We start from the raw sequence: 26,131 nt of genomic DNA, 5'->3' as shown, positions 1-26,131 counted from the left end.
CTCTTCAGCCTCCTGCCCCCTGGGAGAAGATACCGGAGCCTCCATGCTCGCACCACCAGACTCTCAAACAGCTTCGTCCACCAGGCTGTTAGGAAGCTGAACTCTCTGAACTCTCGCCCTCCTCTCTTTTAAGACTCCCCATGTCCAACTGCTGCTAAATCCCTATGTCCAACTACTGCTAAATACAGATTGATAGTTTTTTTTTCTTTTTTCTCTTATTATATATATATTGTCTAAATGTTTTTTTAATCTATTGCACTGTATTCACTTTATATGTTTATATGTTGGACTAGAGAGAAACGTCTTTTCAACTCCCCTGTATGTTCAGTACATTGTGGAATTGACAATAAAGCAAACTTTGAACTTTGAACTTTTAGAGTAAAATAGATGATAAAGCAGGGCATGCTTCATGTCTGAAACAAAAATTCTGGCCAGGTCTTACATGACATTTTTAGGTTGTCAGTGGCGCTTTGGTTAGAGCACATACAGCATTTCCCTACACCTTATGGGAACCACCCTACAGTAAGCTGACGTTTAACTATTCGTATCCATAACATTTTTTGTCAACCACCACTTCTGCATACTTTTCAGCTACAGAAACGCTCTTTATGGACATATATGCTTGTATTTTACTTTGTTCCTACCTTTTATGTTTATTTTTAAAACACAAAGCATTTCTTCATTTGGGCTTTTCAGTTAATCAATTTATACTTTCACTTCTGAAAGTAGGCTATTACAGTTTAGCTTCCAGCTTTTATAGCAATGTATTTCAGCTCTTACATTTTTTAAAGTAATGCAGTTCATCTTCAAATTTTGCTAATTTAAATTACATCAACAGTGCTTTGAAAAGTATTTCAGCTGTTCAAACGCCAAAACCTAATGCTCTTTACGGACACTTGTATTCAACTTTTTTCTATGGATTACACTTTTTAAAGCACAAAGTATTTATATTTTCAGCCTTATTATCCGATTAATTTCAATTCCCACCCTTGACACTGCATCCTAATCCAGTTTTTCTAGTAATGCATGTATTTTCAGCATCTTTCGATTGATCTTCCAATTCTGATCTGAGTTTTACATTACAGTGTCAGCAGTGCACAGCAATGCATTTGGGATTCTTCAGAAATATAATTTCACATTTCAGTTGTTAGCATTTCTAATTAATGTTGATATTTCTGTATTGTAGCATTAGTGTTTTTGCTGTTTGTGCATGTTATTTTTTGTGTCAATCTAAGTACGTAGCTGAAGCACAAAAATGTTATTTTCAGCTCAGTTTACATTTTTCTTCTGTCCTTCCAATATATTAACCTTCCACTTGGAATGTCCTCTTTGTGTGCATGTGTTAGAAGGGGTTGATGCGGAGTCCTGTTCCCAGAGGAGAGAAAGGATTGACTTCTGCCCACATTAAGGCATCATTAAGAGAGATTGCTGATTTATCATCCTCCAGCAAAAACACTGGTCCCTGCACATAGAAAAAGAAAACAATGAGAAAACTCACAAGTCGACAAGACATGTTAGTGTAGATACAAACAAACCAATAAATAAAGAAGCCCACACCTGTATTCTGTGTCCGGTGAAACATGACAGTTGAACATCTGAGTGGCTTGGCAGATTGGATCCTGTCACATAATCAGCACCACACAGGACTAAACCATCTAAGAGAGAAAGGAACATGTTTTGCCAGTTAACCATTACACATAATATGTTTGTATGACCATCAAGTTTTACATATTGGAAACGCTATAATTATTATTGAGTTGAGCAAGATAATAATTAGGTTTGCCTCCTCTGTTCATTCATTCATTTCTCTGTCTAAACCAGACTTCATCCAATCAGAGAGCCTCTTGTGCACAGTAGCCAATCACTACCCGACACACTCGTTATCAGCCAAACCTGCTGTTCCTGAGGCACACAGCCTCCAGCTCCTATTGCTGATGCAACCACCAGCAGAAGCACCCTACCGACGTATGGGGCTTATTTTGCTGATCCCAAAATATACCTTTTATGAGCAGTGTTTTATTTCATTAAATCTAATTAGGTTAATTTGATTTAAAAGGGACCATGTTTACAGTTTAAAACATAAATCTCACCATTTGATGCACCATACCAGATTAAGCTAATTAAGCTAATAAGCTAATGTGCATCTGCAGTCCGTTGGCAGGTAAAAACAAAGAGAACACAATAACAAACAGTACAGAGTAAGCACATCAAACAAAGTCAAACAAGAAAGAACACACATGACACACAATACAAAGCTACACATCACACGTTTCTTTGTCAGATAAAAGCAAATCTGGAAGACCAAACCCGACCATGTGTGTGTGAAGGAACGTTTCTGTATTGAACTGTTAGCCGTGGGAATGCGTCCTCACCACATCCATGTTCCTCTGGTGCAGAGGCAGCATGTAACCACCAGGACTGTGAGGAAGTGGACACAGGAGGCTAATGACGCCCTGCAGGACTGCTTTGAGTCGACGGACTGGGATGTGCTGTGTGGACCACATGGGGAGGACATCAACAGCATGACGGACTGCATCACAGAATACTGTGAACAAACCACCATTCCATCCCGAACAACAAACCATGGATCACCAGTGATCAGAAAGCTCTTCTTAATAAGAAGAAAGCAGCCTTCAGGTCTGGGGACAGGGACGAGCTCAGGAGAGTACAGCGCGACCTGAAGGAGAAGCTCAGGGAGTGCAAGGACTCCTACAGGAGGAAGCTTGAGGCCAAACTCCAGCAGAACAACGTGAGGGAGGTGTTGACCGGGATGAAGCAGATAACTGGCTTCAAGGTTGGAGGGAGACAACCAGGGGAGAGGGCCAATGAGCTAAACTGTTTCTTCAACAGGTTTAATTCACAGCCCTCACCTGTCTCCTCCACACACCACACCTCCCAAACACCTCTGCTGCCTCCCCCCCCCCCTCTCTCTGTGATGACTGGCCTGGTTAGGAGACAGCTGGAGAGACTCGGCATCAGCCCCAGGGTCCTGAAGACCTAGGCCATCCAGCTGTCTGATGTCCTGCAACATCTCTTCAACCTGAGCCTGAAGCAGGAGGAAGTCCCGGTGGTGTGGAAGACATCGTGCTTGGTTCCTGTACCAAAGAAGACGACTCCATCTGGCCTCAATGACTACCGACCGGTTGACCTCACATTTCATGTGATGAAGGTTCCAGTACAACTCAAGGTCATGCCATCTGCAGAAGTTCTCTGATGACTCTGCAGTGGTCAGGTGTATTAGGGATGGACGGGAGGAATAGTAGAGGACAGTAGTGGATGACTTTGTGGAGTGGGCTGGTAGAAATGACCTGCTTCTGAACGTGGCCAAGACCAGAGAGATGGTGGTTGACTTGGTGATGGTGGTTGGCTCCACAACCGCTGAGAGTTCTGGGAGAGGATGTGGACATGGTGGAGGAGTACAAATTCCTGGGTGTCTCCATCCAAAACAGACTGAACTGGAAGACCAACATCAATGCTGTGTACAAAAAGAGGATGAGTCAACTCTTTTTCTCGAGAAAACTTCAATGTGTCCTTCAATGTGTGCAGCAAGATGTTGGAGATGTTCTACCAGTCTGTTGTGGCCAGTGCACTTTACTTCTCCGTAGTCTGCTAGGGGAGCAGCATTGGAGCCGGAGACACCAACAGACTTATCAAACTCGTTAAGAAGGCCGGCTCCATCATTGGCTGCAAACTGGACATTCTGGAAAAGGTGGTGGAGAGGAGGACACTGAAGAAAATATTCTTCAGTCGGGTTATCCATATTGGATAAACCAAACCACCCTCTCCACCACCTACTCTGAGGACAGCGGAGCACTTTCTCCAACAGACTTATCCAGCTCTGCTGTCACAAGGACAAATACAGGAGATCATTCCTGCCCACTGCAATAAGACTTTATAATAAATCACCTCTGGCCAGATCAATCACAAAACTATAACACCGTTGTTTGGTGGAATCTTTGCACTACTGTTTAGTTAGTTAATTTAATATTATTCTATTTCATTGTATATATTGTGCATTTGATATTTGCATTGTTATTTTTACCTGTACCATAATTGCTTCTGTAGCAAAACAATTTCACCTCCCGGGATTATAGTATAAGTAATTATCTATCTATCAATCAAAAGATGGAATTTAAGGTCCATAAACTCCCCTGATAAACTTTTGTTTAGAATTCTTATTTATACCAGGTTGTGTTGGCTGGATTCTCCTCTCGAGGTAGCTGAACTCCTCTCTTTGACACTCTGATGAAGGACTGTTGAAAACAGACAGATGGAGATACAGTTGTGAAGCTATATACCAGACATAAGCAGACATAAGCATCTGCCAGTGAATTTAAACATATGGTAGTATGAAGATAGATGTATATCTATTATCAGTGTTGGACATATGTCCACCCAGAAAAAAACCTCCAGGAGGTTGGCAGCAAAGGCAATGATACTTTATTTATCTCTATATCTGGTTCCATGAATCTCCTGAGTAACCCTCTATACTTCTTGGGGAAAAAGATAAATAGATATCTGATATTAGTCTGTCAACAAGCTCTAGCTTCATTGGTTTTAATAATGCTGCACAGCACTTTGAGCTCCTCCTTAGTGCACTTAACAAGAAGCTCGATACAGTGACTACGTTTACATGCATCAAATAATCACATATTCCACAAATATTCACATTTACATGCAGCCGTGCATATTCCAATCAACGTAAAACAACCCCTTGACGCATCCTCATCACTGGGGCCAGATAATCCCAAGTCGAAACCATTCTCTACTGTGTTTGACGGGTCGATGCCCTAACATGTTGTTTATCACCTCAAAATATGGAAAAGTTGAACGGCAGGAGCAGCTTGTGCTATTTTGCTTCAAAATATATATTTTTTAAGTTTTCCACCAGTGGTGGACTTGTTCGACCGTGCGAACACAGCCTCCCTCTTTCATTCCTTTAACCACCTTATTGAAAAGGTTGGTGTTGCAATATTTGCGCATGTCCAAAAACCTGTTGATGTCCGAGGCCTTCATAATGTTTAAAAGTAGGTCTGTTTCTCTTTCTGACCAGAAATGTAGGCTTTTCTTTTGGGCGTGTATCTCTGCTTCAGCTTTCCACACTATCGGCTAGCTCGTTTGTGTACAAATCACAGAGCTGGTCGTAAACAGGAAAGAGGCAGTGTTTCACAAATTATCGTAAAAACCCCTATTGAGGCGCATATTCTGAATGCGCTGTATACATATTGAAAAAATGCTTCTAAAACCTGAATAATATCACACGTCTTAAGGTGCGTTCACACCAAATCACGTCATTCCCTGTTACTCGCGGGGGACCATTTGTGGTCATTTGTGCAGTGGTGGGCCCTCAGGGCCAGCAAGGCCTTCTCTGCTGGTCTAGACAGAATCACAAAGTTATAGCCATTTTATAATTTAATCATTTTTCATAAATACGCTACATGTCTTATAATTTTTTTTTCCCCCATTAGCTTATTTTCACTTCCTCAGTTGCTCTGCTTCCAGTGCAGCTTGTTTTAAGTAGAGCTTTTATCCAATCAGATTTCACCTCTGTGTCTCTAGGTAAGAAGAGAGGCCTGAGGCCTGCAGACTCACAAATGAGTCCCTTTGTAGTTTAAGTAAATGGGGACGATATTGTCGATTGGCATAGTCTTCAACCAATCAGATCTTTAGTTTGACATGTTGGGCATATTCTTTGACATGTCGGAGCCTTCTAGCTGGCCTAGCCATACGTGATTGGTCAGTGGGCTAGAATGACATGTTGGGCGGTGACAAACCCAATATCTGCTGCCTCTGCCGATCACACATTTTCAGCCCTCAAACGCATTAAAATGTATTCAAGAAATACAACTGGGGAGGTTCGACTGTCTTCACTGGCGTCCATGAATCGAGGACTTCTTACTGGAACTAAAACGCACGGATGTACTGAACAACCGTGAGATTAAACTCTTTATTAACAAAGAAAGGAGGATGGACTTTGTCTTTAAATAGTGAACAGCAGCTTTGGTAAGTGAACTGCTTTTGTTTTTACATCTGCAGGAGCTTTAATATGCTTGTTTATATATTATTATTTGTACAACTTGTTTTTATGAAGATGGATTTTTGTTTGGTTTTATATATGATAGGAACTATCGTTACGTCCAATGTTGCGGTGGGGACACATTTAGTCAGTGCCAGTGTTGCCAACTTGGCGACTTTCTCGCTAAATCTGGCGACTTTCCGAACCCTCTTGGCGACTTTTTTTGTCAAAAGCTACTAGCGACAAATCTAGCGACTTTTTCTGGTGTTGTTGGAGACTTTTCTGGTGTTTTTACTCTGAAGTGAAAGCACGTACCGTTCTGCAGTTACTGTCGTGAACGAGCAGCGGGGGTTGCCGTGAGCCGCCCCAAAGCACTCACAGGCGGTCACTCTCACAGTAGCCTCGCGCAGCAGTCCCCGCTGCAGTCAGAGAAGAGAGGCGACACACTCTCGGCGTATTCATGTATCTGCACTCTGCAGTTAGTGTATTTATAGGTGTTGAGCTTCATTTTTACACAAAACAAATAATAACCGTAGCTGTGGCGTCATGAGGTGTTTCAGCTGCAGGACAGCAGTGAAGGCCCAGGCTAAACCTTCTTGTCTGGGTTCCTAACATCATCTGGAGGAGCTCCGTGGATTTCATCAAGGTGTATTCACTCTGTCTAGCAAGTCGCACGTCGGCTGGTTTACTACAGCTGTATGAACACAAAATAAACAGATTTTGCTGTGATTTAAGTGCAATAAACGGACTAAAAGGGATGCCAAAATAACTACATAATGATGCAGATTTGTAAAAAGTTTGAATTCATGTTTTGTTAGTTCTCTCCGCAAGACGACAAGCAAATAACTTTTAAAATACTTGTTTTCTCAATGGAGCTCGGATCGATCGGTGCTATTCTATGCTAACGTTGTAGCAGCTCCAGTGGCAACTGGCCAATAGAGGGCCATGGGGCCTGGCCCCACCTTGAGCCACTCAAAAAAAAAAAAATAATAATAATAATAAATTATACAAAATGTCAATATTTGTGTTTTTGAACTATGGAATGTACCAGTAATATGAACCCAGTAATATGTGTAAAATATGATATCTGCGCAAAATATATGCTTTTCCTGCTCGTCCTCCGCCTGTGTGCATGTCTCAGAACGCGCAGGTAGGGGGGGCCAAACGAATTTGGCCCAAAAGAGGCGGGTCTATGAAGCAGTTTAGCCAATTGCTGATTAAAGATATAAATGAGTGACATACAATTTAGCCAATCAGCGTCCTCAAATTGATTCAGTTTGGGGCCAAATTCCCAAGGAGAAGTCTCTACAGGCGAGCGCGAGTGCCAGCGCGAGCACTACTCCTCCAAGACCCGTTTGAGAGGAAAACTTTGGCGGAGAAACTTCAGGCCAAAGAGCTGATCCCAGATCAGCCTGACCCCACAATCAGACAGCAGACTAGCGGGACAGGGAAGCAGTACATGCGAAGCTTCTCTACTAGCTGTACACCAGACAGGTTTGGCTAGCTGAATGAAGTCATGCTAATAACTTAGTTAGCTTTTTAAAACAACAGGGACAGATCCAGCACGGACAGTTACGGGAGTGAGGGATGAGGAGGTAAGGAAACATGAGAACACCGGGGCACACATGGAGAACTCTGTCAAGCTACAGCTACATATTAGGCAAAGTGAACATATTTTCTTCTATAGTTGTCCTCAGTCTCATCTGCTTAACTTGGTTATGGAGGCATCAACATTTAATTGAGATGGTAAATTATCAGTGAAAACTCATCATAGCTTATGAATATAGACAGATAGATAGATAGATAGATAGATATATTAGTGCTGGGCAAGTTAACGCATTCATTAATTAACGCCGACAATTATTTTATTGCGCGTTAACGCATTTTTTTAATTTATTATAATTTTTTTTTTTTTATTGAAAGACAAGAGACAATACATATACATAACAACAAGAGGATGAAAGAACAGTTTGATAAAAGCCAGCAAACATCCTATAGTCAGACTGTCTCATGTTTATCGTTTTGTATTGGAGATATGATGTCCCTTCAGGTTTGCCGTAGAGAAAAGGCGACTTAAGCTTCTGGTCGAGAGGGGGGTGCCAGAAATAAAGAGAGAAGCTGCACCAGCTATTGCTGTCCCTTGAGACTACTGGACATCGCTGCGGTAAATTCAGCAGACACTCAGATCTCCGTGGTCAACTCAGCAGACACTTACATTTTAGTGCACCTATATGCTGAAATTCACGGTAAACGCATTTAAACGGCACAGATCGGGAGCGAGTGAAGGACTTTGAAAGTTAGCGGAAAGATTAACGTGAGACAACATCCGGTTTCTTCAGACGAACATCCCGTTTTCAGAATAAGATGCCAACAAAGTATGAATTATATTCACATTAAGTATAAAACATGCTACCTGCATCTCGTGAACCAAATGTTATTGCCCTTTTGTTCATATAGCAGTACTTTTAAAATAAAAGTGCGCAATACACTACTTTTGAATTCATTATTGAACTTTGCCATAACAATGCGATTAATCGCAAAAAATCCATGCGATTAAATATTTTAATCGTTGCCCAGCACTAATTAATATATATATATATATACAGTTGTGTGAAAAAGTGTTTGCCCTCTTCCTGATTTCTTATTTTTTTGCATGTTTGTCACACTTAAATGTTTCAGATCATCAAACAAATTTAAATATTAGACAAAGATAACACAAGTAAACACAAAATGCAGTTTTGAAATGAAGGTTTTTATTATTAAGGGGGAAAAAAAATCCAAACCTACATGGCCCTGTGTGAAAAAGTGATTGCCCCCCCTGTTAAAACATAAATTAACTGTGGTTTATCACATCTTTGGAAAGCTGAGTTCAATTTCTCTAGCCACACCCAGGCCTGATTACTGCCACACCTGTTCTCAATCAAGAAATCACTTAAATAGGACCTGCCTGACAAAGTGAGGTAGACCAAAATATCCTGAAAAGCTAGACATCATGCTGCGATCCAAAGAAATTCTGGAACAAATGAGAAACAAAGTAATTGAGATCTATCAGTCTGGAAAAGGTTACAAAGCCATTTCTAAAGCTTTGGGACTCCAGCGAACCACAGTGCGAGCCATTATCCACAAATGGCGAAAACATGGAACAGTGGTGAACCTTCCCAGGAGTGGCCGGCCGACCAAAATTACCCCAAGAGCGCAGCGATGACTCATCCAAGAGGTCACAAAAGACCCCAGAACAACATCCAAAGAACTGCAGGCCTCACTTGCCTCAATTAAGGTCAGTGTTCATGACTCCACCATAAGAAAGAGACTGGGCAAAAATGGCCTGCATGGCAGAGTTCCAAGATGAAAACCACTGCTGAGCAAAAAGAACATAAAGGCTCGTCTCAGTTTTACCAGAAAACATCTTGATGATCCCAAAGACTTTTGGGAAAATACTCTGTGGACTGACGAGACAAAAGTTGAACTTTTTGGAAGGTGTATGTCCCATTACATCCTGCGTAAAAGTAACACGGCATTTCAGAAAAGGAACATCATACCAACAGTAAAATATGCTGGTGGTAGTGTGATGGTCTGGGGCTGTTTTGCTGCTTCAGGACCTGGAAGACTTGCTGTGGTAAATGGAACCATGAATTCAGCTGTCTACCAAAAAATCCTGGAGGAGAATGTCCAGCCATCTGTTCGTGACCTCAAGCTGAAGCGCACTTGGGTTCTGCAGCAGGACAATGATCCAAAACACACCAAGTCCACCTCTGAATGGCTTAAGAAAAACAAAATGAAGACTTTGGAGTGGCCTAGTCAAAGTCCCGACCTGAATCCGATTGAGATGCTGTGGCATGACCTTAAAAAGGTGGTTCATGCTCGAAAACCCTCCAATGTGGCTGAATTACAACAATTCTGCAAAGATGAGTGGGCCAAAATTCCTCTACAGCGCTGTAAAAGACTCATTGCCAGTTATCGCAAATGCTTAATTGCAGTTGTTGCTGCTAAGGGTGGCCCAACCAGTTATTAGGTTTATCACTTTTTCACACAGGGCCATGTAGGTTTGGATTTTTTTCCCCCTTAATAATAAAAACCTTCATTTAAAAACTGCATTTTGTGTTTACGTGTGTTATCTTTGTCTAATATTTAAATTTGTTTGATGATCTGAAACATTTAAGTGTGACAAACATGCAAAAAAATAAGAAATCAGGAAGGGGGCAAACACTTTTTTCACACAACTGTGTGTGTGTATATATATATATATATATATATATATATATATATATTTAACTGCAAAGTAGTAATGCGTGTTTGATACCTTAATTTTTTTGCATTAAATCATACTGGGATGTTTGCTGAAATTGATTGGATGGCCCTACCTAGAAAAAATTCCACCAGCCGCCACTGAGCTGCTCCATCAACACTCAAAACAACGTCAACTAGGCATAAAGACGACAGCGTCTTTTTCATTGTTTGTACCATATGGTTTACACAGATACATTTATACATATAGTTTGGTCCGGTCTCTACTAATATGAGGTATCGTAGAGCTCTGGGTGAACACCTACGGCTGCAGTATTTGTTTCCTGATTCAACAATGGCAGGATGTCAGTGATGACAGGAGGAGCATCTTAACGCTGATAGGCTATATTTATATTTACATCACGCAATTTTTTCGCTCGAGTTGAAAAATTTAAACTTGCGCGAATGGCATGAATCGCGACATCGCAAATTTGCATCACTCCAGTCTCATCGCGTCTGTGCATAGACTTTGTATGTAATCCACTCGTGCGTTTGGTGGGAACACGGCATTAGTCAGAAAATGCTTCATTCGGATAAGGCCTTATTCAGAAATTGGAATATGATGTTTACATGAACCAAATCAATTGGTTCATTCGGATTGTCATATTCGGATTAATAGTGGAATATGATTAGGCATGTAAACGTAGTCAACGTCTCCTCATCAGCAAGTCCTCAATACTTAAAAAGATGTTTATCTTCAGTCACCAGATCTGTCCGTCAGGCAGCAACATGACCATCTTAATCATTATTCATAAAACATCCGTCTCCCCAGTGGTGATATAGCTGCTCTACATATATCTCAAGTGAGCCCCTCTATCCTGTATTGCTTTGGGAACTGGGCTCATCATGGCCTTAGCTTTTAGCTCTACTGGGCAGCTGAGACTAGACATGACTGTAATAGTGAGTCGTGACAGGGTTCCCCTCTTTCCCATCGTCTCCTTTAAACTTCATATCACACATGGCCCAATTGGTGTTCATTTATATGTACTTTTTTATTGTACTTCATGGTGTTATTAATAACATTCAATTGAAATACCATTCTGTTTTTGTGTGTCTCTGTGTAACCTACTTGCTGTTACTTTGTGTGCAGGCCCGCCAGGTATCCAGCTCCATAGACAGCTGCTCAATCTTCAGAGGAACACACACTTCCCTCCGCTTCATCAGCTGACTGAGAAACAAAAAAAAAAAAAAAAATGTTTGGACTGACTTACAAATTGTTCATCCAATTCAAACCTGATTATGGTAATTAGCAAAGTAAAGAAATACTGAATACTACATCAGGTAAAAGTATCACTGTAAAACACAGCCCGCATTATTTCTGTATACCCCAGTACTTTTTTTTAGTAAGAGTTCCTATGTTCCTAATCACTTCACTAAAATCTTACCATTTAAAACCCTTCCGCCCCTTTCGTCTCATGTTTGCCCAGGCGCACTGAGACTGTAGTAGTAGAAGTGTTAAAACCTTTTAACTACTAGCCCTATTTTTAGCCCTCTGCTCGAAAATTGCATACTCATACTCAAGAGAGTAAACTATCCAAACTACAAGGTCTATTTTAATAATTTTGATGGTCTATACAGGTAACACTTGTGAGATGTGTTCAATTGTGTAAATAGTGTGTATATGTTACTGGTTAATAACTGATACACTTATGGCACAGCTCAAGTTGAAAAAGTTCCAGGTTCGCCTGAAAAAAAAGCACTTTCATTGAACATTTTTTTGGAATTATTGCAGAGTGAAGCCTACAAATACTCCTGTGTCATAGCACAACAGGGTTGTGGTCTCTCTAAGCTAATTTTACTTAGATTGAGTGAAGCAGGCCAGCATAATAGGAGGTCTGAGTACAGAATTTCAAGCCGAATGCTCATTTCTCTCTCATGCTCTATTCTAATTTTATATACTATATAACTATATATTTCACTTTTTTTAATCACTCATATTATTCAATACATCCAAATACAGATGTTAGGAATCATTTTGAGATTCCTAACATCATCAGAGCCTGTCTCTGGCTCTCAGCCATAGGATTTTCTCAGTCCCTGTGCGTGTATGGCGCTGTAGCTCAGCCTATCATCGGTCGAGTTCAGTCAATAAGCCCTCCTTCGACACGTCAGAGTCTCAGGAAGGCGTGTGTCGAATTTGGTGTTGATTGACATAAGTTTCAGTCAGTAAAGTTGCAAGAAGTGTCGCGTCTCCCCGGGCATAAAATTCCATTGGCCGAAAGTCTGACCGCTGGCCCGAGGTGGGTTGACCCCCCTTCCACAGGAAACAGGTCGGCTGTAAACAGGATGCACTTCGCGGCCATGACGGTAGCTCTGAACCGGAGCATTTTCAATGTTTTTGTACTAATATTTCATAAAACCTGACCAAAAACCATGGATTTTTCCGGTGAAGACCAGTGGCATTGGACCGTTGTCCAGTCACAGCGTTGTGGTGGGTCCACGGAGAGAAGAACCGACGGTATGTATGAGTTCGCTGCGTGATGCTAATGCTAAACGATGTCCGGATTAGCCGGCTAGCTGCTAGCTTCGTGGTGAAAATATTGATTTGAGGCAGACATAACGCCGATTTCTGCCCAGGATTTCATGCCACATTTTCTAGATGCTTATACTAGTAGTCTATAGTTGTGTTTGGAGTGTGTAAAAGGTGACTTATATGATAGTGTTGCCCATACGTTGCTGTTTAATCCGGAAATAAAAACTGGACAGATCCACAATACTGGCGAACAATAAGGCTATTTTCCGAACAATATTTTCAGGGGTCCTGAGCCCGAGCGCCCCCCAGCCAGAAGGTAGCCAGAACAGTTTTGGCAAAAATGCAAGTGTTTTGGAAGAACTGTTCAACTTGTGTGAGAGTTTGTAAACTGATGTTTTGCTATAGTTAGGCTTTTGAATTTACTCATGTTCATCAATACTTTAGCTTCTTCTTTCACTGTGGAGGCATGCAATAAAAATATAGTTTTCTTGAAGAATTCAAGGTAACATGGGGTAGAATTATTGACAGGTGTGGGTACAATGATGTTTAAGTTGTCATGATGACTACTCAGCACATCTCAGATAAACAGTATAATTACAGTCATCTGATTAGTCCTCCACCCTTAGAATAGATTTTAAAAAACCTCTATAAATTACCACCAACAAACCAGACAGATAAAATGTATGTGAATGTTTCTTTACACCACACCTTTTTGGGACATGCAAAACACCACAGAAACAACAGTATTTCGAAGGTTGAAGCCATATTAAACAAAGAATTCTTAACACATATGCACACACAAACATCGAACAAAAAGTTCGGAAATTAGTGTTTGGTAGATTATTTCTCTGTTGTAACAATGCTTCTTGGCAATGGATTTTATACCGTTGGAAAGCCTGTTTATTTACCTTTCAAACGGTGCCCCATTTGTAAGGAACATGCATTTCTGGTATGAGCAGCACAGCTGAGTATGTGGGTTTCGCCCATGAACAATTTGCCAAATCTTCTCTGCCAATGCCAAACAGCTTATTCTGCTGTTGCTATTGACCGTCAGGCCCATTTGCGCTGGTGTTAGCAACACCTGCACTGGAACCTGAACATGTGGAGGAACGTTATGTTCAGCGATGAGTCCAGATTCTGTCTAAGGAAGTTGGATCGTAGGGTCAAAGTGTGGAGAAGACGGGGAGAATGCTATGCTGATTGCTGCACCGATAGAGTAACACCTTTTGGTGGAGGCAGTGTGATGTGTGGGGCGGCATCTCCATCACTAGAAAAATGAGGCTTGTCTTCATTGGAGGCAATCTCAATGCAGAGAGATATCGAGATGAGATTCTGCAACCAGTGGCAATCCCATTTCTCCACAGTCTGGGACCGAACTCCATCCTCTAAGATGAAGACGCTCGCCCCCACAGAGCGGGGTTTATCAGAGACTACCTCCAGAATTTAGGAGTAGAGAGGATGGAATGGCCTGCCAACAGTCCTGACCTCAACCCAAGTGAACACTTGTGGGACCAGCTGTTCGTGCCAGAGTGACCAACACAACCACGTTGGCTGACTTGCGACAAATCCTGCTTGAGGAGTGGAATACCATCCCACAGCAGTGTGTGAGCAAGCTGGTGACCAGCATGAGGAGGAGGTGTCAGGCTGTTGTGGCCGTGTATGGTTCTTCCACACGCTACTGAGGCTCCTGTTTGTTAAATGAATAAATTGTAAAATTGACAATATGTCTTGTTTCCTCCTTGTAACTGATAGACTTCAATCATCCAATCCACCAAACAAGAGTCAATAGCAACAGCAGAATTGGCAGAGAAGATTTGGAAAAATTTTCATGGGCACAACCCACATACTCAGCTGTGCTGCTCATCCTACAAATGCATGTTCCTTACAAATGGGGCACCATTTGAAAGGTAAATAAACAGGCTTTCCAACGGTATAACATTTATTGCCAAGAAGCATTGTTACAACAGAGAAATAATCTACCAAACACTAATTTCCAAACTTTTTATTCGATGTTTAGTTGTGTGTCTACCTGGTGTATTCGTAGAGTGCAGGCACGATGCTCAAGTACTGTCTTCTGATGGCCAGCAGACCGCCAATGTAACCACACAGGATCAACAGCTCACTGCGGGCTCTGCGCGCACGCACACGCACATACACACATACGATGATCAGGTCTAACAATGTATAGGAAGTAACAGCATTGGTGAAAGTCATTTAAATAATTATTAATACTAAGTAATAGATGCTCTTACCCAGTCAACTTGGCCTTGATGAGGCAGTCAGTTCTGATGTAACTCATCAGGTCCAGGATTGGCTGAACAATATCCACTGTCCAATCAGGTCGAGTCAGTTGTTCTGGTGAGGAGGAAATTCATAGACGGTTTCTAATTGATCTGCGCTTTATTAAGACAGAAATTTAGATTACTTTCTTCAGCTTGACACTGTCTGCAAAGCACAATTGCGTATTAATTAGTTATTGTTGTGAATTGTTATGTTACTTAATTGGATTTGTAGGGTCTTCATAGAGATTGGTTTGGGAACTGGTCATTCATAGATTACACTTGTTACTGCACAAGCATGTGAGACAACCATGGAATGGCTCAATTTATCTATGTATTTAGTGTAATATTGATTGCTAACATTATTGGCAGAAAAATGTCAATCACACCCACTATAGCATGTCAGAATCTAACTTTTACAACAATCAACATGTAAATATTGCCAACTGTTTCATATTAAAAGATAATTTGTGCCATCATATTTAAAATGTGTAGATGTTATGATAGGTGGGTAACAAACAAACAGACACACACTGAAACTCAGTAGCCAATACCTTTAACGTGATCTAGCCCTATCCGAAGGGCGTTCTCGGGATCAGAGCTCAGCAGGTGGAATTTTACTGCTGAGAACAAATCTCCTTCACACATGGCTGCTTCTGCGAGGGCCTTACATTCCTCTAATGAAGGGAGACCGCACTTGAATGACAAACAACACATAATCGTAGTCACTATAACCATCACAATGTTAATATCATCAACATCAGACAGAAAGCATCCATTCCATCCAAAACTAGTGCTGGGCAAGTTAACGCGTTAATTAATTAACGCCGACAATTATATTATCGCGCGTTAACAGTTAACCCTTAGATGCACGAGTGACTGGACCCTACATTCTTCCATAAGTGGGTCAAAAATGACCCATATTAGAATCAATGTGTCTTTATGCCATTTTTGTCATTTTGGTTAAGCAGTTTTTTTTTAATTATTAAGTGGACATTTTTAACACAAGAACCGGGCAGCGAGCAGTGAACAGTTGTGTTTGTGTGGCGTCACTTCCTTCTACTGCCGAGGAACGAACTGGAAGGCTTCTTCGTGCAGGTAAAAACCCGAGGCTCGACACTGGACGGCAGGTAAGTTGAACACAAAAAACGGATTGTTAGTAGAGGAATCTCACAGAGTGAAAAAACGGACAACTCGCGGGTCGGAAAACCAGGTTGGTAAACGGACGGACTGACAACTGGGATGAGAGTGACAGGAATATTTATGTCAGCTGGAGCTGATCACAGGAGATGAGGCAGAGCTGTGCCTACGGAGAGAGGCACGGCAGTGAGCGGGACTCGTAGGAGGACACTACTGAGGGAAATACAGCAGAGTTAGACAAAAATCCTCACACTATTATTATAACTGTATTTAACTGCTACTGTGTAAAGGGAATACTGCTGTTAAAAAGCACCTTATTTGTTTAAAGTGTTTGCAAACCAAATGTTATTGCACTTTTGTTCATAGCAGTACTTTTAAAATAAAAGTGTGCAATACATTACTTTTGAATTCATTATTGAAGTTTGCGCATAACAATGCGATTAATCGCGATTAAAAATTGTAATCGTTGCCCAGCACTATCCAAAACATGTCTTAGATTTAACTCAATGATTGCCTACTCACACTTTCATGAAAGTGGTTGATTTCAGCGACACTTCCTGGGTAAAATGCACACAGCTTGGACAATAGAATGTGGTTGTCAGGAATCATTCGCAGTAGGTCAGCTGAGAGCTCCCTAAATTTAAAAACGGTAGAGATAAAAGTTCTGCTTTGCATGGACTACAACTTAGAAGCAGTCATTGTAGGTATGTTGTTGGGCACTGCAGTACTATCAGCACAAGTGAAGCTCTCAAACTCTAGATCCCTGCTCATCTACAGTCACTGATAAATGTGAAGATGTAAGTTTGCCATCACTGGGCTCCACCTGTGCTCAAAGAACTAGGGTTTCAATGCCTTTAAGACCAGGGACATGTGTCATGTCAGAAGTCTAACATATCCTGTAAATTGATCTTTTCAGTTAGCTTAACACCAAACCAAATATGGTGAAATCAGCTAACTGGTTATGAGCAACATGGGGTTTGCAACATGAAAAGATCAAGATCAAATCGACTTAAAATTCGAAAAAAGCTAATAAATACAACATTTAGCATTAACACAATTAGCATTAAGTAGCTAAACCTGGACCGGTGTTAATTTGGATTACCTTCAAAGTATACAGAAGAATAATATAGGTTACACTAACTGGACATGCATAGATTGAGACGTACCATGTAGTAGTTGTCATGTATTTCCTGGCCAAGAGTTCAAGACAGTATGCAGTGCTCTGATTAGCTGCCTCTCCTAGGACAATACCCACACATGCTGCCAACTCCAGCTCATTACCTCGGATAAGACTTGACATGGCTAACTAAAAGCATAGAACAAACACATACAGTACATCCACATTTCAGCCACATTTTTCAAATCAGATTTTTCATTATCAATGATCAGTAAATATAAAGGTAAGACATGTGAAACTGCACGATATTCTTGCACAATTGGTATACAAACTAATGCAAATACACTGTATGTAATTAATTGGGATATGCACTGGTGTGTACCTTGATATTGTCCACAGCTAGGTGGCAGCATGCTGCAAGGACAGAGCATCCGTCCTGAAAGTACCACTCAGCTAGTTCCTTACATACCTTATAGAGGAGACTGGACAGAAAAAGAGCAAATCTAGCCAGGGATTGTGATCAAAACACCTCATCTCAGAAATATACTAGGATTAATTTCAGGGAGCAATTCAATCAACCTACAATTTACAAGCAAGGATGCTACGGTTATTTTGTATTCTACAAGAGTCTGAGTGAAGAAGTAGTTTCTAGATATGATGCTCTTTTTAGATACTATAAATCGGTAGATCCGTTTCTCCACATGACTTTTTATTCAGATTGCCTGGGGAGCAATAAGGGGTTCCGTGTTTCGCTCAAGGACACTTTGACAGGTGGATCTTTGTGGTTAAACATTTGGAGTCAGTCACCAAACCTATTCTCAAGCTTCAGATAGCTTATTGAGATGACCCATTTAACATATATCCATTATGTCTTATGATTGTACTTGTATATTAAGTGTTTGTGAATAAACTGAGCTGAATTTTGATAATTTTTCCACTCTGAAACCTGATCACAATTGGAATCCATTGGAAGTGACATGAATCCAAGCTGATTACTGGTTGGATAATATTGAATTGATAGAACTGCTCAACAGAATTTTAGTTTGTCCTTCTTAAAAGGGAAACTTTGCCCCTTATATCTTGCAATCGAAGTTAGGGATATAGTGTGCGAAACACCTGCACAGTGACGTCGTTGGTGGTAGGAAGGACTACAGGCCGTCTCAGCTTAGATTTCTCTGCATAGCCAGGGGGCGCGTTCTGGATGCCACTCAAAAAACAAACTTTCTCATTCTCTTCACTTCGGTTGCTAACTCGTTATGTTTCCAACTGCTAAAATGGCATCCCAAATTATGAGTGCAGAGGAGATAAGTACACATTTTACATTGTTTTGGCTGACTCGGATATTCAGTCGGCCAAAGCATGCGGCCAAAGAAATGCAGAGGAGAGAGGCCATGGCTGCAGCGGGGAGAATATGGCCAACCCGTTGGAACCTGAGCTGCTGAGAGCAAACACAGACTGCTGTGCTTTGAATGTCAGCTTGGGCAGCTTTTGTTGGATGTTGTTGCGATACCGAACCTGAGAGTGTGTGCGTTACTATGCATGAAAGTTATCCTCCTCACTTGGACAGAGCTGTGCTTGAGACCTGATCCCGACCAGCAGGGTCGAGAGGGCAGGTAACCATTGAGTAGTTGTTTTTTTTCCCCTAACGCTATTGTGAGCTATTTTGTTGAGTCACCTCTTTGTGAAATGCTGATGGATTGTAAATTAACTTGTATTGTTAAAGGTAAAAGCGTAAGGAGCAAAGCAGTAAAGCGCAAACAATATGGAAAATAATAAAGAGTTGTTGCCATCTTAGTTCACGCTGGTTCGGACTATGAAATCTCAGTGGTTTTATGTAATTATCTGCATATGATAGGCACAACTCGACTAGACTATGAACCAAGGAGAACTCAGCTTTCTTTTTCAATATAGCACACACTAAGAGATTTATTGTTTCAATGGACTACATTTACCATCAACACTGATTAGACATCCATATAAAAGGTGGTTAATGCTGCAATGTTTTTCCATGCTTGTCAAAACAAACCCCTAATGATGTTGTTTATGAAAAGGGTCATATTTAAAGACTATCGCTATACCAGTTCCAGTGTGTCTTCAGACATGTAATCACCTTGTTGGATGCTAAACTACTCAGACATCTGCCTGATGTAAACTGTAGTGAACTGTTCTCACACTGACGTTAGCCAATAGTGCCAAGTGTCATTAATTTGACAAAGACACTGAATATCAACACAGTATGTAAGCTAAGATCAGCCTTAGTCCAAACGTATTTGTGCTGCCCACTTACGGTAAATGTTAGTTTCAAGTTAAATGAAAATGACGCACCAAAAAATGTTATCATTGTGTGCGTGTGTGTGTTTGCTTTACCTCTGGTATTGTAGTCTGTTATCCACATCATTAGTCATGTGGTTAACTGGGGAGCTTTGAGGTGCACGAATGTTCCCTTCACATGCTCCCTAAAAATAAAGAACATTTTTAATCATTATCTTTTATCAGGTCTTGTCAATATTTTCACAGGCATCAAAATGACTGTTCAAGTATTTCCTCACCTCTCTGTCTTTGTCTCCCGTTACTTATTTATCCGCCCCAACTGTAACCATTTACTCAAGATCTACCATTCATCATCCAGCCCTAAAGAAAACTACTGTTTCCTGTCATCCCCTCCCTTTGAGTACCTGTGCTATTATTAAGGCCTCTAGCAGTTGTCCACGGCCGGTGAAGAAAGTTACAAGTTTTTTTATGTCTCCTGTGGCGATGCAGTATGGGATAGCATCATCATTATCCTCAGCCATCAGCTGGTCAGCTCTCCTGTGACATGAGCATATTAAAATTACATTATAAATAACATACATATATCAATAACATAAGCAAAGTTTTATAATTTTGTTTGTATTTATATTAAAATTGGTCAAATGAAGATGACAAAATGAATAATCCCAGTTAAAATCAAGCTGTAAGAATGTAATAACGTGACAAAATCAACAACGTCAACTTGTTTGCTGAAAGAAAAAGTTCTGGTGTTTTGAAGTAGGGTTGTATGAGGTACTTATCCTTCACAGCTCTGCCACTTCTATCCTGTCACTCTATATAGCTGTGTCTCAATTCAGGGGCTGCATCCTTCGGAGGCTGCATTCGTAGACCGGTTGCGTCACAGCGCGGCGACTAGGCTGTCCCAATTCGCATGTTTGCTGAAGACTCCTTCAAATGCAGCCGACGAATGCGGCCTTCAGACCCCAGATTTGGAGGACACATCTGATGTATCCTTCGCGGCCCAGCACATCCCGAGATGCATTGCGTGCCGGTGAAGCGCGAGTGAATCGACATCGTTCACTTTTAAATGTAAGTATTGGGTTTCAACTCACTCGAATGTCACCGATACTAATGTTAAAACAAAATAAGAGATCTTATAACATCACGTGTGTTAAAATGATCCGTTAAATTACGTGACGTTCGTAACTGACAAGCTAACTAGCCACGGCGGTAATAGCAGGTGGATAACCCGTCTACCAGAGCTCCTGTTATCCACCTGAGGTGGATAAGTCCAATAACGTTAATACGGTTAAGATTAATTACACAGATAAACTGAATTTGAGTATTTTGCTGATTCTGTTCTTGTTTTGTTACAGAGAGCCAGGAGCTGAGGAGAGAACGATGGACAAACATTCAGCAACCATGGCTTGAATTAAGACATTAGTCCATTTGTAATATCTCCATTTGACCATCCTGTATTTAAGGTTACAGTTACATAAGCTCTCATCCTGTACAAAGCCTTCACTAATAAGACAACCAGTAGATCCTTCTCGTGTTCATGTTGCTGTCACAGAGATGACAGTTGTGATGTCAACTTTTTCTTTTATTTATTTAAATTGAAATAAGACATCCATGTAAATGATTTCTATGTTAAAATATATAAAGTATATGCACATGTGTTACTGCAAGTTAATAAACACGTTTGCTGACATTTGTTTTGCTGCTGTTAATATTATGTCTTGATTGATTTCCTCTGCCTTAGGATTGCTATATATATATATATGTACATGTAAATATATATGTATGTGTGAATGAAATAAAATAAAGTTATTGATAAATACATTGTTTTAATTGCAAGAACTATAACTGAAAATGTGTTATTTAACATAGTAACTGATTTAATTAACTGATTATTAATTTAGAAAAACAATATTATGAAAATAAACTGTGAATGAATTTTTGAATATATGATTAAAAACACTAAACTAAAAACTTCAAAGTATATATACTGAAAATATTTTAGTTTAATGTATTTATGTGTATATATTTATAATCCTTCTGAGCAGGGATTTTTTATATATATATATATACACAGGTATATACACTATAAATATATATATATCCACGTTGCTTGAGGTCCAGTGTAAAGTTTCCCCAGTCAGTGATGGTTTGGGGTGCCATGTCATCTGCTGGTGTTGGTCCACTGTGTTTTCTGAGGTCCAAGGTCAACGCAGCCGTATACCAGGAAGTTTTAGAGCACTTCATATTTCCTGCTGCTGACCAACTTTATGGAGATGCAGATTTCATTTTCCAACAGGACTTGGCACCTGCACACAGTGCCAAAGCAACCAGTACCTGGTTTAAGGACCATGGTATCCCTGTTCTTAATTGGCCAGCAAACTCGCCTGACCTTAACCCCATAGAAAATCTATGGGGTATTGTGAAGAGGATGATGCGAAATGCCAGACCCAACAATGCAGAAGAGCTGAAGGCCACTATCAGAGCAACCTGGGCTCTCATAACACCTGAGCAGTGCCACAGACTGATCGACTCCATGCCACGCCGCATTGCTGCAGTAATTCAGGCAAAAGGAGCCCCAACTAAGTATTGAGTGCTGTACATGCTCATACTTTTCATGTTCATACTTTTCAGTTGGCCAAGATTTCTAAAAATCCTTTCTTTGTATTGGTCTTAAGTAATATTCTAATTTTCTGAGATACTGAATTTGGGATTTTCCTTAGTTGTCAGTTATAATCATCAAAATTAAAAGAAATAAACATTTGAAATTATATCAGTCTGTGTGTAATGAATGAATATAATAGACAAGTTTCACTTTTTGAATGGAATTAGTGAAATAATTCAACTTTTTGATGATATTCTAATTATATGACCAGCACCTGTATATATAATCCTGCTGAGCAGGGATTCTAGGCGATGGGAGCAGCAAGAGGGGGGCGGGGCGGGAAAAGCTGTTGACGCAAACAGGAAGTCCTCTGTAGGGTAGGCCGTCTCATTTCTGAGACCGCACGGTCTAGCCTTCGCGGTCCTCGAAGGACCCGGCCCACATAGACCGCGAAGGCTGGGTCCTCCGAAGGATGCAGCCCCTGAATTGAGACACAGCTTATCTCTCACTCACCTAATCAGCTCATTCAGTGCACCTGTTAGTCACACCCACCTCATCAGCTCATCACTCTCACCTGCTCACTCTGCTGCACCTACTATTTAGACCCCAGTCTCACACACACTCACTGCCAGATCGTTCTCCGCAGCTATGCCTGACCTTCCAGCGTTTACCCTCCGACTGATTTCCCGTTGCCGGCCCAGCCTGTTTGGACTTCTCCGCCTTGCCTCTGCACCGGTAAACAACTCAGCCTTCTGTCCCCGACCACGAGATTCTGTCTCTGCTTCCTCTGGGTTCTGTCTGCCTTCTCCCTTGACGGCTTGGCGTTCCACCGAGTGGGAATCTACAGGGAGTTTACCTGTGTTGTGTTCAGTCCAGAATAAAGTTTCGATTCCAACTATTCCGTGTGTCTGTTTTACTGCTTCTGGGTCCTTACCACACCCGTTGCGGTCGGCACACCCCCAGCTTAGAGAAGCAGACTGGACCACCACCGCACAGGAGCAAAGTACTGTTGTGGAAGGGGTCAGCAGCAAAATGTATTTTAGCCACCTAAAAGGCTCACTTAAATCAATAAGTGTACGCTATTTTCACCCCTTTTATTAACTTGTTGTCAGACGACCCTTTCTGATGGGGAACCTAACTGAAAGTGAAACTTATCTATGCCATCCTCAAAGCCACAAGACTCTATTTGTAACAACAGCTTAGATGAGTTTCATTTTCAGTTATATTCTCCATCGGAAAATTATCTAAATATACCGTACACTTAAAGGAATATTAATTTTATTTTCAAGAGGACCTTTCTTTTTGGTGGCTATAATGCATTTTGCTGTTCGCCCCATATATACATGAGCACATTGCTTAGCTTCCGTGCTGGTACTCCTGTCTGTTTCTCCAAGCTGGGGGTATGCCAAATGCAGTCTACTGTAGGTTATACACTGACTAAGTAGCTCATACAACCTCACTTCAAACATCCAAACTATCCCTTTAACAAAAACTCCTGAGACAAAGAGTTGTTCATGTGGACAGCGCATTGGTCTCTGAAACTGTTGTACACCATTTGCAATACACACATTCTGTGTTGTCTTTACTTTTACATTTATTTATATATTATCATTCATTATCTAAATTGTTTTAAGGGCCTTTTCCTGATCTGCTGTAGCTGATTTTTCTGCTAAAAGAATTATAGAACAGTGTTGCTCTTATATGGCCACATCTGTTCATCTGCATTAGTAATGTGGCATTACGCCATACAACTGAGACAGTACCACAACTTTTTGAGCAAACATTTTTAACAATCATCATGGCAGCTCACACTGAAAAACACTTCCACTGAGTCATTGTTTTTCCCTTTTGTTGTTTAGTGGAAAAGCTGAAACAATAAAGTTCAACATGGATTACCTCTGCATGAGTTTCTTCCAATACTTCATGGAGACTCCTGGTGCCACAGATAATGCTTTCTCCCACTGAAAGAGAGATAACCCCTTCATTAGCTCAAGTATTGGTAATATAATTTTTTTTCTCACAATAGAAAAAGAATCATCAATGTGGCTGTGATCAAATATACTTCAAGCTAAGAACTGACTGCCTGGCTTCAATCTCTGCAGCTGCTGCATGCTGCATGCTGCTTTAACGCTCTACTCTGTCAGAAGTCCTCCATGCTTACATGCCATCTCTTTTTAACTTCTTTCACCTACAGTTTCCACTTGCAGGTTCTTCCAAAGCATTTGATGATGGCAGAGACAAACTGGCGGTACAGATATCAGTAACAACTGCTGGAAAACTTTGCTTGGGTGAGGGTTTTTGCTTTTAGTCCAACAAATTTGCATTTGACATGGTATAAAAAGAGACTAATGTGGAGCCAACCAGTGAGTAAAGAACATGTTGTTGAATATCAAAATGGTCAAAGTCCTGAACAGGATCAGTGCCAACACAACTAATTAATCGAGTCTCACTAGTGTCTGGCTTTCTTGAGAGAGAAATTACTGCACAGATACTCACACCTGCATGCACACACACTCACTCCATACCTGTCCCAGCTCCACCATTAATTCACAGTATCGTTGAGTCTGTCCCAGTCTCAGATGGATGTCTGCTGCTTCTATTAGCCTCTCCTCTTTACTGGGAGCACCAATACCTCCTCCAAATTTAGACATCTTGACTATAGTGAGCTCCTGGGCTTCAGACTGAGAAAAATAGAATGAATGGAAGAGAAACAAAAGTGACATAAAATACATGTTTGGGATCCAAATACCTGCTTTTTAAAACATCTTAAATGGACTGCTGTTGAATAGAACAGAAGAAAATGAAAACTAGAGACCATCTTTTGACAGGATCACACCAGCCGCAATGCCAAACCGGGCCACGGGTGTAAAGTAAGGGGGGGCCCCACTTCCTACCCCACTACTTCTGGCGCACACACCAATCTTCAAACTCTACCTTCATTTTGATCTCAACTACACACCTGTAAAGTTGCATGACTGCTTCTTGCATAGTTGTGATGCTAGCATGGTAGCAAAATCTGTCCACAGACAAACACCATGCAAAGTACTCAAAACCAGGTCTCCAGGACAATATTTTGCAATGGCGACACACACACCCACACTCTTAAGGTGAAGACATACCAGCCTCACTGTCACTGCTTGAAAACGTTAAGGAAGGAATTAGCAATAGTGAGTTTATAAGGTTTAGCTAGACAGCCAACTTGATTGTAAATAAAGGCTAGAAAATTTTGCAAGAAAGAGGTTTTCTTTTTTGCTGTCTTCACGCTGGAACCCCATTCAAGTGAATGGAGAAATTTTGCTCCGTTTTTCACGATTGTTGGGAAAACCGCTGGGCGAATCCCTCTTGAAAAATACATAGCACACGATTCCCGATCAGGCCGCACGTTTTGATGTATTTTTTGTGCAGGTGTTGGCAAAACACTATTATGGATATAATCCATCGGGCTTTATCTTAATGTTTATCCAGAATGTTCGCTCCTCACACAGCGTTGCCAACACCTGCGCAAAAAAATACATCAAAAAGTGCGGCCTGATCGGGAATCGTGTGCTATCTATTTTCTAGAGAGATTCGCCCATCGGTTTTCCCGAAAATCCCAAAAAACTGAGCAAAATGTCTCCACTCACTTGAATGGGGTTTCGGCGTGAAGAAAGCTAAAAAAACATTTATGTTTGGGCCCACATTGACTATCCATACTTTACACCACCAAAGGGTGGTGACTGGGTGGGCGGGAGAGGAGACAGAATCATGTTTGACACACATACACAGGTTATTAAATGACAGGCGTGTGTGAGAGAGAGAGAGAGAGAAACAGACAAAGAGACAGACTGACACAGTGGAGCAATTTGTTTGGAAAAATCACAGAATATTTTCCTGCTCCGCTCTACTCTGACAGTTATGCCCTCACTCTAGCTCTCTCTGTCTCTCTCTATCATACAGTCATTCAGGTCTT

General features: G+C 41.0%; 1 protein-coding gene across 5 annotated transcripts in view; it reads right to left on the bottom strand.

The window, feature by feature from the left end:
* Nucleotides 1-695: 695 nt before the first annotated feature.
* The window catches only part of wdr17 (WD repeat domain 17), a 55,023-nt gene continuing 29,587 nt past the window's right edge, over nt 696-26,131 (bottom strand). For 2 of the 5 annotated variants that reach the window (XM_031867040.1, XM_031867042.1), the window contains 14 exons: nt 24,708-24,863; nt 24,079-24,143; nt 19,985-20,117; nt 19,677-19,765; nt 17,692-17,791; nt 17,359-17,498; nt 16,715-16,826; nt 15,607-15,748; nt 15,026-15,128; nt 14,803-14,904; nt 11,370-11,468; nt 4,186-4,253; nt 1,558-1,655; nt 696-1,462 (listed from right to left, as the gene is read on the bottom strand). In XM_031867040.1, the coding sequence (XP_031722900.1) occupies nt 1,343-1,462; nt 1,558-1,655; nt 4,186-4,253; nt 11,370-11,468; nt 14,803-14,904; nt 15,026-15,128; nt 15,607-15,748; nt 16,715-16,826; nt 17,359-17,498; nt 17,692-17,791; nt 19,677-19,765; nt 19,985-20,117; nt 24,079-24,143; nt 24,708-24,863 (1,527 nt within the window). In that variant the 3' untranslated portion in view covers nt 696-1,342. Of the gene's footprint in view, nt 1,463-1,548; nt 1,656-4,185; nt 4,254-11,369; nt 11,469-14,802; nt 14,905-15,025; nt 15,129-15,606; nt 15,749-16,714; nt 16,827-17,358; nt 17,499-17,691; nt 17,792-19,676; nt 19,766-19,984; nt 20,118-24,078; nt 24,144-24,707; nt 24,864-26,131 lie in introns of those variants that run through there. The other 3 variants (XM_031867041.1, XR_004213440.1, XM_031867043.1) reach the window with 3 other exon arrangements.

The sequence above is a fragment of the Anarrhichthys ocellatus genome, unplaced genomic scaffold (genome assembly GCF_004355925.1).
Source record: "Anarrhichthys ocellatus isolate YVR2014 unplaced genomic scaffold, GSC_Weel_1.0 scaffold38, whole genome shotgun sequence".
Lineage (NCBI taxonomy): Eukaryota > Metazoa > Chordata > Actinopteri > Perciformes > Anarhichadidae > Anarrhichthys > Anarrhichthys ocellatus.
This window is presented reverse-complemented; position numbering and strand designations above follow the sequence as displayed.